This window comes from Cheilinus undulatus, linkage group 11 (assembly GCF_018320785.1).
Source record: "Cheilinus undulatus linkage group 11, ASM1832078v1, whole genome shotgun sequence".
Classification (NCBI taxonomy): domain Eukaryota; kingdom Metazoa; phylum Chordata; class Actinopteri; order Labriformes; family Labridae; genus Cheilinus; species Cheilinus undulatus.
Genome location: NC_054875.1, coordinates 31206417 through 31219755, shown reverse-complemented (window position 1 = coordinate 31219755; position 13339 = coordinate 31206417). Strand labels below are relative to the sequence as shown.

Here is a 13339-nt window from a genome sequence, read left to right as displayed (position 1 = left end):
TTATATGAAGAGCAGAAGCTGCTTTAATGATTGTAAGCTCAGGAAAAATAATCACCACAGCCAGCATACCTGAGGTGCCTCCTGTGTGATTTATTTAGCACCGGCTGCATTTTTAAAGTGTTTTTTTAAGGTTGTTCATACAGGAATGCTGTTGTCTGAGGTCATGAGCACCAAAGTGGGTGAGCTGTTGACAGCTGGCATCTATTGACAGCTGCTTTAAAAGCCCAACGTCCAGAGGAGATTCTTGGTCTCAGAGGAGGGCGGGGGGCGGGTGGATGTTATCTGTGATTTGAGGTCTGTAGTGGCCATTGTCTCTGGAGTTTCTCGTTAGGCTCTGACGCCGCCCCCTTCCCCGTGAATAAACTGCTGAGCCAATAATAGTAAGACGGACCAACCAGGTCGCTGTGTGACAAATCAGACGTTGTGGAACAGGCGGCTCACATCTCAGGAAAGGAATGCAGGGACAAGTGTGGCATGGATACTGTGTTTGTGCACACGTGTGTGTTTTTACCTGTGTGTCAGCCACTGTTAAGCTGCAACCACACACATACAACAAGCACTCCATCACTGTCTGCCCCTCTCACATGCATATCAGACAGCATAACCCTGTCACAGAGCCCTGACACCCCACACTTGAGCTGATATGCGCTCCACAGGCTCTGTTAAATATCTATTGTGTTAATAGAAGGGGATCCAGGTTGGCTAATGAAAGCACAACAAAAGTGATAATGTATTTTTGAATATAATAAAAACCCATGTCATTGTCTAATCTACTCCCGGCTGAGAGAGAAGCCAACGGGACTGTACATTATATATTAGAGTTATTTTCCCATTATGTTTTTCCATTAGTGCAGAGATGCATCTCGCTGGGCGTGTGTTTGGGAAGTGATTTGTTTGGGAAGTCATCACCACTCTGAGGAATCAATAACCTTTTAGCCACTCAGATTAATGAGAGGCAAATGTGCCTGCTCTTGTCTCTTTTACCGGTGCACGTGCAGAAGCAATTAAGGACTCAGGGGTGAGGGGGGTAAGAGGGGGGTAAGTGCTTTTGACATGCATGATGGATGAGCAATCCACTGAAGACAATGTAATTTCAATATTTGAAGTGGTCTGCTCTAAGTCGGCTCAGCGGTGCTCCACTTTTTGGTTTTGTTCTTGTGTTTTGCTCCTTTGAAGTCTGTTTAATCATTTTCATCTCAAGCTTTATTTATTTATTGACCTCTTTCCTTGTAAAGTATGTCCATTCCCCTTCAGTGTATCTGATTCATCTTTCCATTCCTCCAACATGATCCGTCTCATCTCTTTCCCCCCACAGCTGATCGGTTCGATTATTGGCCGGCAAGGCACAAAGATCAACGAGATCAGGCAGGTTTCCGGAGCTCAGATCAAGATCGGCAGCCAGCTGGACGGGACGAGCGACCGCCACGTTACCATCACAGGAACACCAGTCAGCATCAACTTGGCCCAGTACCTCATTACCTCCTGGTAAGACCCCTGTGTGCGGATGCCTAATGAATCAGTGCAAGCCTGAGAAAGAGTGCATTGCTTTAAACGGTCAAAGGTCATTCAATAGAGTGATATGTGATAATGAGGTATGTCTTTGTGCTGCTGGTAATTGGCCTCGAGGGAGAGAGTGAAAGATTGGTTGTGTGGCACGACAGAGAAGCTGTGTTTTGTTGAAATTCAGTGTCTGCAGTTCAGCTCTGGCATCCAGTTTTTTTAATCAACAGTGGTGATGGGTAAATATTGTAACAAAACACGTAGACAGATGCTTAAAATGCTCATTAAGTGACAAAAGAAACATAAGAAATCTAGGTCCATAAAAGTAGTTTGTACCAATATGATAAGTTGAACAAAACAAAACAAAAAAAATGAATAAATGGGACAAAGTCCAAATAAGAAACAACAAAAACACAATAAGTGGGGCAGCCACTCTGACAATAAATACAGTGGAAATATTTATCCTCATTTTCTTTATTTATTTTAGTAAAATGAGGCCAAAATTCAGAGAACTTCCCCTGGTAGTGATAATATTTAGCACCCTTAAAAAAAGAGATATCGTCAATGATTAATGCAGTCAACCTCCAGTATTTTTTGAGACTTGCTGCCAAAATAAGAGAAACAAAACAACATGAGATTGGCTTTATTGCAACATTGTTAAGCATTAAGAGGGGCATTTATTCTAATACTTCATCTGCACAAATTAAACAAATGATCCCACATTGAAATAATTTCTTTAAATTGCTTCTGATACACTTCTGAATCGATTCAAACCCAAAATAAAGAAAATAATACACACAGGAACCTGCTATTTAGACATTTGTAGACAAAGTCTCAAATGGCCATGAAGCTTCTCTGCCACACTTAATGAGGGAAACTTAAATGTTATATTCGTTGAACAGGTTTATACATATGTACAGAGTATAGACTCAAAATACTGGATATTTGCAAAATGCCAATATTTAAGAAATAATGTTGGCCGATACTGATAAAGAAACCAATATTTGCATGTAGTTCAGACCTAAAACTTCAGTCCTTGAAACACACAATTTAAGGTTTGAGGATGAACAAATTAACAAATTTCAGTTCTTAAAACAGACTTTAATAATTAAGGAATAATGATGAATGAAGAAAAAGACTTCATCTGACTTACGTAGGGCTGTTGGTCCAGCCTAAAATCCCACTAACCGATTTGTTTATACAGACAATATTTACTACCGTTTTTTTTTTTTTTTTTTTTAAGATTTATTTTTGGGCCTTTTCATGCCTTCATTTGATAGAGTAAGAACAGTGGATAGACTCGGAAACAGGGAAGAGAGTGGGGAGAGACATGGGGTAAAGGGCCACCGGTCGGATTCGAACCTGGGCCACCCGCGCACATGGGTAGCACCTTAAACCACTCAACCATCTGCGCTCCCATGCTAATTTTTTTATAGCCAAAATATTGATTGTAAATATGTACAGGGATTTTCATATCTGCCAATAATAATTTACTTTTTAAAGCTATGACTGCCGATACCGATATCATACCGATAATAGAGTGCATCCCTACTACAGACTTTTTGCTGTGATGTTGAAAAGGGACCTGCTACTCACTGGATACCAGAGCTCAAAAAAATGCAATAACCACATATTCCCCATGGTAATCTGTGTAGTGCACGTTTTGTACGAGGAAAGTTTTCCCTGAATGCACTAGACCAATGGTTCTCAGCTGGTCTAGCCTAAGGACCCACCATCAACTCCTCACGGAGAAATTGCGACCCAGATTTATAATATTTTTTGACAAGTCATATTTATTCAGTAAAAAAAAAGAGTAGCTGGGTGGAAGGCGGACAGAGAAGAATGAAGGAGTTTTCGAGGTCTGTGTGAGACAGCGACTTTTAGCAGATTTATTTTTTAATGTCCACACCTATGAAACAGATGTATGTGGGCAGTGAGCATAAATGACCCTTAAGATCAGCCCCAAAAATACTAGCCTACCCTACTCAAGCCTGTTCACGTTCTCTCTAAGCCTGTGTCGTCCCATTTACTATATTTCTGAGCCCAACCTGGATTCAAACACAACATTTTTTGACAAGTTAAAACTACAATTCTTGTATGTTTTAATAATAGAAATCTGTTCAGAGATTAGAGGTGTAAGATAAGATAAAATAAGATATTCCTTTATTAGTCCCACAGGGGAAATTCCAAGGAAATTCCAGGTGTGACCTGTTTGTTATGATGAGCAGTGTGGAGAATGGGCAGATACATAGACATCACTGTACACTGCTGCATGCTGGTTTTTTCTTCGTTTTTAGAGAAGTGCAGCAAATTTTGTTGGATGCTGTGCAATAACACAGGTATTCGATTCTGTTCCACTGGATGCCTCAAAGTCTTTTTTTTTTTTTTGGAACCAGCATATATCCTAGCAATGCCTCATCAGAGGGACTGATTTGGCTAATGCCAACAGTGCGACTCCATTTACCAGTTTACCAGTGACTTTAAACTGAGTGAGATATTGAAAACAAACAAGCACACATGAATACCTCTCTGATGAGTATATTTTGACATTTTGATAAAGAAACTAAACAAAGAGGTATTCAGAAGGATGGCTATGTGGGCGTCAAGGCTTTTGTGTGCTTCAGTATCACTGGCTGTAGATGGAGAAACGCCTCTTTCAGTCTGGTCTTAAAGAGTTTCTCATTTGTGTTAAGTAAGCTAGATCTATTATTTTACTTTCTTTTCCTATTTGGTTCCCAAGCCCACCTTGACTAATTATTGATAAAAATGTGTAGTAGTCGTATGTCAACACAAGGTTTTATTCCCTCCATGTTGGTGAGTGACATAATAGGAGTCAGGTGCCTGCAAAAAGTCAATAAAACATACATGACAACAATAATATTTCTTTTTCAAAAAGTAGTCGACAGTTAAAGAATGTACAGTGGGTGCAACTTGGACCAGTTTTAATCAAACCCCAAAAATGTCAAAACCTTGCAACACCTCAACCAATGAGAGTTTTAATCATCAGTCGCTCTACAGCACTTTTTATGAACTGCATATTTTCAAGCTTGTATAAGAAAAGGACTGAATTCTGTTGGCCTCAGCAGTGAAAGCTCATGAAGTATGCTTTTTTGGAAAGAAAAAAAAAACTCAATAAATCCTGAAATAACAATTTCTCAAAAATGTCCAACATGATGAAATAATGAAATTGTAACATTTTATATCCAAAAGGGCCAAGGGCAGCTTTACCCTGCCATCACAATGTTCTCTGAAAAACCTTATTTGGTGATAATCTAAAGTTTTAACCGAGGAATAGAGGGGAGGATTGTGACCTGCTCTTTCAGTGATCCATCACAAGCTCACTGGTTTGGCTGATTTTGAGCTTCAGGTGCTTTTTGTTGCAGCATGTGATGAAGCCGCTCTCTATCAGTCCTCTGTGTTCCTCTGTAAAAATAGTCTCAAAGTGAAGACAGCAAGTTTTTCTCTGGAAAGAAAACTGTCGACTGAAACTATTTCTGGCAGAGAACAACATTCAAACAGATATACAGTCACGTTTTAGTACAGGGTACAGCGCTGTTACACCTCGGCTGCTACTCAATACTGTTGTCAATAGTTGGAAAACCAAGCAACACTGTACTGCTTCTTTTGTTGATCTGTCAAAAGCATTCGGGCTCTAAAGGCCATGAACCATAGCTGCAGTCATTGGAGTGTATTGGGATGGAAGAAAATCTTTAAAATGCTCCTAGAAATGTCTAACAAATAGATAACAAGGCTGACAAATGACCTTAACAAAACATTTTAGAGATTTCTCTTGGTGTCCCTCAAGGTTTAAGGTTAGGTTTTTTTTTATTTTTATATGCAACCACTTTTAATGGGACTTTCTTCATTTCACCTTTATGTCGACAACACAATGGACTATTAAGATCTCTCTTTTCTGAGCCAAGCTCAATAGCTTTTATTTCTACAATAAAAAAAATGTAATTTCAGGTTGCAGATGGCCTAGCGGACAGGTTGCCCCCCATGGCCACAGACCTGCATGCCTCTTCCCCATTTTCATCCCTTATTTCTGAGTCTATCTATTGTCCTCCTCTCTGAATAAAGGCATTAAAAGCCCAAAAATATATTTAATTAATAACAAAATAAAAATTATTTTATCTTATTTCTTCTGTGTTTCTTAATATGTCATATTAAGCCAATTTGAGTGTTTTTGCATGTATATATCTGGGTATCTGGAGTATTTACTGACCCACAAAATGTCATCATACTCATACCTGACCCTCAACCTGTAAATCCACCTGTAAATCTCTACCCACAGCCATGCAAGCACACAGACACCCCATGGGAGAGAGGACAAACCTCCATTTGCCTTTAAAAGCTGTTTAGAGTAGGTCTATGCAGAGTCAAAAACCTCCTCTTGGGCTTGATCTGTATTACAGAACTGCACAGATGTTTTATTTAGACCACAGAAGACTGTGTTAGAGGGTGGAACGGGGGTATATGTCACCTTTAAACCTACATAGAAATTGATTTATACTGCAGCCCTTCTAGCTGGCAGTGGCACTAAACTGTTGGCTCCATTAAAGTATTGTTTATTTTGAAATGGAGCCATTTACATCAGTAAAGCTGCTTTCACACATGCACTCCTGGAAATATAAAGAAAATTTCAAGCTGCCCTGAAAATCTTCCTGAGTTGACTTTAGTGAAGCTTTTCCTGCCGTAACAGGAGAGTGGCGCCCTCAGGAGGCAAGGCATTATGTCAGACAGATGCCATGAAAATCCAGATGGTGGACAAAGAAGCAGGGTTTAACACTAAATCACAGTTTTTTGAATTTCAATATACATTTTGCATGTACTTTATCACCATTATCATTATCAATAAACTTCATTTCAAGTGAGGCTTTCCTCATTGACTATGATGTTTGATAGAAAATTTTAAAAAGGTACAGACAAGCACCAGTTTGGTTCAGGAGGTCCTAAATGCACTGTTTAAGGGATCAGTCCCCGGTCAGTCAGTCGGCGCTGTTTGAAGCATGTCTCTCCCCTTTCTCTCTCTCTTCATATTTCCTGTGCCTCTTCGACTGTCTTATTTGGGCTTAAAGCCCCAAAATAATATTTGAAAAATATACAATTAGAACAAATATTAGAATAAAATTGATGCAGATCTGAGGGCAAAATAACTTTCCAGCAAGCAGTAAAGAGCATAAAGCTTCTGAGTTACGTGCATGGAGATCACACTGATCACCAACTTAGGCCTAATTAAAGGGCCTCCTCACTTCTAATTTCATGATTCCAATTCATGGATCAGCTACATCAGTGCTAACCTCCTGGCTAACATTCTCACAGGCCAGGGTCAGATCAGCACAGAACCTGCAGTAGAGAAAGGTTATGTAGTTATTAATAGAGTAATGGGATGCATGGTGGTTTAATGGTTTGCCATGTTGCCTCTCAGAAAAAATATTCCTGGTTTGAACCCCAGGCAGATCAAGCCTTTCTGTGTGGCGTTTGCATGTTCTTCCTGTCCAAAGACATGTTTTTTTAACTCTAAATTGCCAGTAGGTGGGACTGTGAGCTTGACTGGTCTCCGTGTTTGTCTCTATATGCCAGCCATGTGATTGACTGGTGGCCAGTCCAGGGTGTACCCAGCTTGGATAGGCTCCAGCCCTTATACCCCTTATCCCAAAATGGGGCCAATTGTTGTAGATCACGGGTTCCCAAACTTTTCAGCCCATGACCCCCAAAATAACAGCGCCAGAGACCGAGGACCTCCATCTTACATTGAGGAGGGTAAAGCGCATGATATTGCACAAAGAATTATGTACAAAACTTGCACTTTACATAGTTTTTAATAACTTTTACTAGTATCTAACCACAAATATCACTTTATAACTACTTTTTGATTTTAATTTGAACTTAATTTAACAATACTTTTAAAAATAATAGATCAAATGTATGATTTTAAATAATATGAAATTTCTCTTTGTGATTCGGAAAGCATCCTGCGCCCTTTACTATCTCGTGACCCCCACTTTGGGAACCACTGGTGTAGATAATGAATGGATAGTTGTTGGGGTCACATGCACGTCCTTTTCCTCTCCTTTCCTTTGTAGTATCCTACTTTATCAGGTCCTGGCATGGCTATAGAGAGTCCAAAATGAATTCAAACTTAAAGGTGCTGTGTGTGATATTTAGCCTAGTAGCATTTTTAAGAAGGCCTATCTAAATTAGTGTTTGATCACCTGAATATATAGAACTATGCTATTTTTTATGAACTTAGGCTGAGAGCTTGACTATTAACTGAAATAGCCATTCCAATCCCATACCGTTCTTAGGGAATGTAAATGTTATTCAGTACTCCAGCAAATAGGGCGGGCCATAGATATGAAGTCACAACAGAACAAAAAAAACTAGTCCGCTCAGCGCACTTTCTGAACGGATTTATCAGTGAAAGACATGAAGACGAGTGAGACTGAGAGTCATCTGTGATCAGACTATAAACCTGTATGTTAACATGAACAGTCATCTGATAGAGAGCTTAGTTTTAGCAGACCAGTACATCGGATATAGGAGATAAGACCGTCTTGCGTTACTGGTCTTAAACCTGGCGTCTGTCATTTTATTTATGTCAGTTAAGTGGCGGTTGATGCTGGTCCGCAGGCTCCTTAGGCTGGCAGCGTACTGTACTCCCTGCTCAGAAAATATGATTGTCTCAGGTTGCTATAGTTACTCCTAACGGAGTAACACTAACAGCTGCTGCACATTAAATTGGAACAGTGTAATGATTTTTTGACTGGAACTACTTGTGAAGTTCAAACAGTGTCCATATATCAGAAGTTAATGGACACCAGTGGAATTTCCAGAGCCAATCAGGATCAAGTATTCACCAAGACCATGGTATAATCCCAGTTATACACACTACCGCTTTAGGTTCTATGTGCCATGAAATAAACATTACCAAAAAAAAAAAAAAAAAAAGTTATACCATTTTTAAACAAGGTGGTTTATATTTTGAAACAGTTTACATTTTCCTTAATATTACCTAAAATGCGAATTTTTGATGTTTTAATAAAAAAGGTTTCCCTTTTAATGCCTTCCTTTTGGTAGCCTTGATGAGCATTTTATACTAGCTGTCTGGCAGGAATTATCCTGTGTTGATTTGGGGTGAAAAATGTGGCCTTTTGTGTTCACACATGCACCCTGAACATTTTGAGTAATGTAAGGAGTTTTGTGTATGTATGAAATACCACAGGACTCAGAGTCCACATGATTTTTAACAAGAGTGCTCTAACCCTGTTAACAGATTTTTGTTGCGTAGAGTCAGCGGAGTTCCCCTTTAATAATCAGAAACTTCCCACAGTGTTGTAGCAACAGTATAATCCTCTAATCTCTATTCTCTCTCTTCTCCATGTCTCCTCCATCCCCTCCACCCCTCATAGTTTAGAGACAGCCAAATCCACGGCCCAGGCAGCCACTATGGCAGCTCCGGTCGACCTCAACATGGCCTTCACCCAGCCAGCCTCCCCAGCTGCCTCCCCTGCACCCACCCTGGCCACCGTGGGCGCCCTGACCCCAGCGCATGTGCTGGGCACCCCGTACGGTGCCATGCCTCTCTCAGGCCTGCTGGGGGTGAAGTCCGTCCCCTTTCTGACTCTGTCCAGCCCGGCCCCCACCGTGGCCGTCACTGCAGCACCCTCCCACACCACTCTGGCCGCATACACCGCCAAAATCTCCACAGCCAACTGCATCAAAAAGCCAGAGAGACAGAAGTTCGCTCCCTACTGACGCAGCTGCGCCTCTGGAGACGAAGGACAGCTGCCGTGTTCTTCCACAAAACGCCTGATGTAGCCATATCCGCCGGCAGAGACGCTCTTTGACTTTTATTCTATGATGCACCAACAGAGAAGAGACCAATGGAAATGTGGGTAAAGCTATTAAAAGTTATTTACAGTTATAGATAATTTGTGAGTTTCCCATGAATTGATGGACTGCTTCATCGTCACCTCATCACTGTTATTGATCACTAAAACAAGGTTGCTCTCTAACCTGATGTACACGTGTTCAAGTGTCACTTCTTACACATGCAAATCAGGTTAAAGATCAGCTTCAAGTATTTATCCTTCAATAAAATTTGTAAATTATACTCAGATGACAAATGCTCTCATGTATGATGCTTTTATACAATGTCTATGTTTGCCTCTGGAAGTTTTTAAGAAAATTTGTAAATGTTTGAGGGTTGGGGATTAGTTTTTTTTTTTTTTTTTAATAATCTGTGCTATGGTACTGTACTTTCCTGTTCAGTGTTATGTTCGTTTTGTTGGATTTTATTTTGAATGTGCAACTTGTTTAATCTTTATTTATTAGTATTGTTTCAGTTATTAAAAGCCTTTGTTTCCGGATGCATTTGTGTCCTTGTTTTTATCTTCTTTCTGCGGCACAAAAACATGTCAGTCTGTTCATTTTTCTCCACAGGCAGCGGAAAGAGTATTCGAACCCAATCAATGTCAAATTAATAAAGCAGCAGCTGCACAGGAACACATGTTTGGAAGAAAAATAAGAAAAAAAAAAAACGAGGACACAAAGAGATTTAATGCCAGATCCAGGTTATTTTTGTTTTCTTTTTGAAGACAGGCCTGATGGCACCTTTGTCATTCTACTTGCCAAAATTTATGAGAGACGCTTTTCAAATCATTGCGCTCCTGTGCCCCAAACAATAACAGTGAAATGAGACAGAGTAACCCCAGAAGAGAAGAAAGCTTCTCCTGCATGCCAAGGCACATGCAAGTGTGAAAAAAACTCCCAATCACATCCTCGTCTGTGGGGAGAGAGCATCATTATACTAAATTTACCCACTGTAAGTCCCTTAAGACAAAATACAGTGAGACTTTTTAACCGTGGAGTTTGTAAGGGAGATGGAAAAACGGCATAAAAATGAGAGAAGAAAATGAGAGGAGCCACAGTGATGCTGTAAAAAATGAAATTCAGTTTCTGCATCAGCATGCACCACGGCATCATCGTCCTCCAGAGAGGCAGCGAGGATCCTTTCATCCTAACTCTTCTCTTTTTTTCCTTTTTTTTCCTGTGACTGCATCATGGATCTGCGAGACACTGAGAGTGCACACAGTCCTCATTGTTACCAAGACACACTCGCTCTCAAACAGACAAACACGCACACAGCCCACGCCTACAACTTCAATGATATTCAGCTGAAGTCCAACGAGCTGCAAGGCTAAAACATGACGAGGAGCCTTGAGGTCTGTCTGTGCAGAATGAAAGGCCTTTTCTTTTGATCTATCTATCTATCTATCTATCTATCTATCTATCTATCTATCTATCTATCTATCTATCTATCTATCTATCATCTGTCTGTGTTGCACTGCATTTTCACAGTGATCAGATTATTTCTAGCTACTTCTCATGGAGTCTTTCTGGGTCACTTGTGCCACCTGTAGGCCACATTAGTACTCATTACTGCTCTTCTGTAATTGACTCTGAAACACATCCATCCTCATATAATATTCCTCTGCAGAATCTGTGTGTTTTTCCAACACATGACCTTATTTAGGGTTGATAAAAGGGCAGCTATAGTCTAGCTTCCACCCAGGCTGCGCCACCATACATCAAACTTTGATGCATTAGAATATCAAAGTGGGATGTTAGTGACAGAGAAAGGCTCGAGATGGTGAGAGCAGGGACCTTAGCTGTCACTGCAACTCAAGACGGTGACTCTTTTTGTCTTCTTTTCTCTACTGTTGGACCCAGGGGTTGTTTGACAAGATGATTCACACTTTCACACATGCACAGCAGCAGAGGAATGACGCAAGCTGCATTTACATAAGTACTGTACTTAAGAACAGTTTTGCATAAGCCCTAAGGGGCATACATCCATATATTTTAACTCTGTTTTACAGCTGGTCTTCCTGTGATGATTGGCTCATTTCTGCAGATCTGAAGAAAACAACTGCAATTAACATCACCAAAAACGGCCATCATTGCCATCCTGACACTGCTGTCAAACCTGAATATCCTCTTGGGATCTGAGCTTTTATTTGGATGCTTTTTTCATTTCTTCCAGTTAATTGTGTTTAGTAGGACCTGATAAGTTTAAAAGCTCAGCCTTTTCTTTGAGCCAGAATGAGTTTTAACAAAAAATGATGTCCACAAATTTTCAGAAGATTCTAGAAAACAAGGCACTGGATCAGTTTTAGAGCAGATGCTTTTGCATTGAGTCATCATATTGGTCGGTTGTTGGGAGGTCCTCAGTCAGTCAGAAATGGTGTCAGTCTTTGAAAAAGGTACAGTGGAGTCATTTTGATGATTGATTTTTTTAAGACAAAAAAAAAAAAAAAAATTCACTTACAGTTCTGCATTTCTTGGAAATTTGCCATTCCAAAATTCATACCAATTCCCAAAAAATTCAAAGAAATTGCCTAAATTTTCTGTGGAATTCTGAAAACACATTTTTTAAGTATTCCATAAAAAGTATCCCAAAATATCTCAAAACATTTCCTGAATGTTTTACAGAAACTGAAGTAGAAAGCCAAGCACATTCTCTCAGCTAAATACATTTCCTAAACCTAAAAAAAAAAAAAAAATCAGACATACAAATGTACAATAAATAAAAAATAAATAACTTAAAAATACATTTCTCTAATTTCCATGAAAATGCCAAAAATACACACATATCCCCAGAATTGCCATGAAAATACTTGAAAATTCCCAAACAAATTCTCCCAACATTTAAAAAGAATACTTGAACTTGAATTGACTTTCTGGACAATTAACTTAAAAAAAAGAACTAATAGCCGAAATAACTATGTTTTAGGAACACTAAGATATATTGACCTAATATGTACATGCAGGGACCTTGGAGGATAAGATGTCCTTAAAACAATGTATCAACAGGGGTGTAGCCAAGGGTGGCCACTCTAGAAATCTGATCAGCCACCTGAGTGGCCACCCCACTTCAGCTTTTGCTAATATTTGAAATTATGAATTTGGGCATCTTTATTTTAATTTGTTAAAAATAAAGCTAAGAGGACTTAAGGTATATAGTCTCTCTGTTAAATTGCTTTTGAAAGTTAGAATACACAGGAATAAAACACCTGTATGATACTTTAGTCTTATTTGTTTAATTCAATTTGTTCAGTGATATCAGAAAGGGTAAATAAATGTTGTTCAGTCCTGAATGTGAGCACACATACTTTGAGGCCACCCCTGTGCAAGTTGCTGCCACTGTTAGGCCAACCCAGTCAGAAAAGTCTGGCTATGCCACTGAACATCAAATGCTGAGATATGCACCAACATTACTGCAAGCTATCATCATCACCCACTGCACACAGCCTTACACCAATTGAAAATTCACCCCAGGTCTTTGCCTTATCCTGGGATACATGCCAGTGAAGACCAGGCTGCTAACAGTTTCTTGCCTTTATTAAGATTTCAAGTTGGTATACTAATAAAAATAAAAAAGCGTGTGGAGTGCTGGTTTGATTTGGGAAGTGGACTGTGGGTCTGTACTTCACAACTATCACTAGAGACCGAGCTTAACTGCTTTATCTGAAGATAGCAGGACTGTAAACTCCACATGGTGAATGCAAATGGTAATGAAAGAACTGCACATAAACTGCATGTTGTGGACTTTACTGAACACAATGAAAATCCTCACTTGGAAAGAGAGTTAAAACCTTTCTTCCCCTCTGGTAGACTTCCAAGAAAAGACTGCATCATTATGTATGAGATTGACTTCTATTCCAGATTTTATGGTAAATTGATATTATGAGATTACAGCTGAAATGTCCTGGCTATCATGAGAAACAGAGAGAAATGAAATACATTGCTGCATGTTCTTTTAGGGCTCCTACAC

General features: G+C 39.6%; 1 protein-coding gene across 2 annotated transcripts in view; it reads left to right on the top strand.

The window, feature by feature from the left end:
• The window catches only part of pcbp4 (poly(rC) binding protein 4), a 77967-nt gene extending 68102 nt beyond the window's left edge, over positions 1–9865 (top strand). For both annotated transcript variants that reach the window (XM_041798348.1, XM_041798349.1), the window contains exons 13-14: positions 1316–1485; positions 8913–9865. In XM_041798348.1, coding sequence (XP_041654282.1) covers positions 1316–1485; positions 8913–9258 — 516 coding nt within the window. In that variant the 3' untranslated portion in view covers positions 9259–9865. The remainder of the gene's footprint in view (positions 1–1315; positions 1486–8912) is intronic.
• The last annotated feature ends 3474 nt before the right edge of the window (positions 9866–13339 follow it).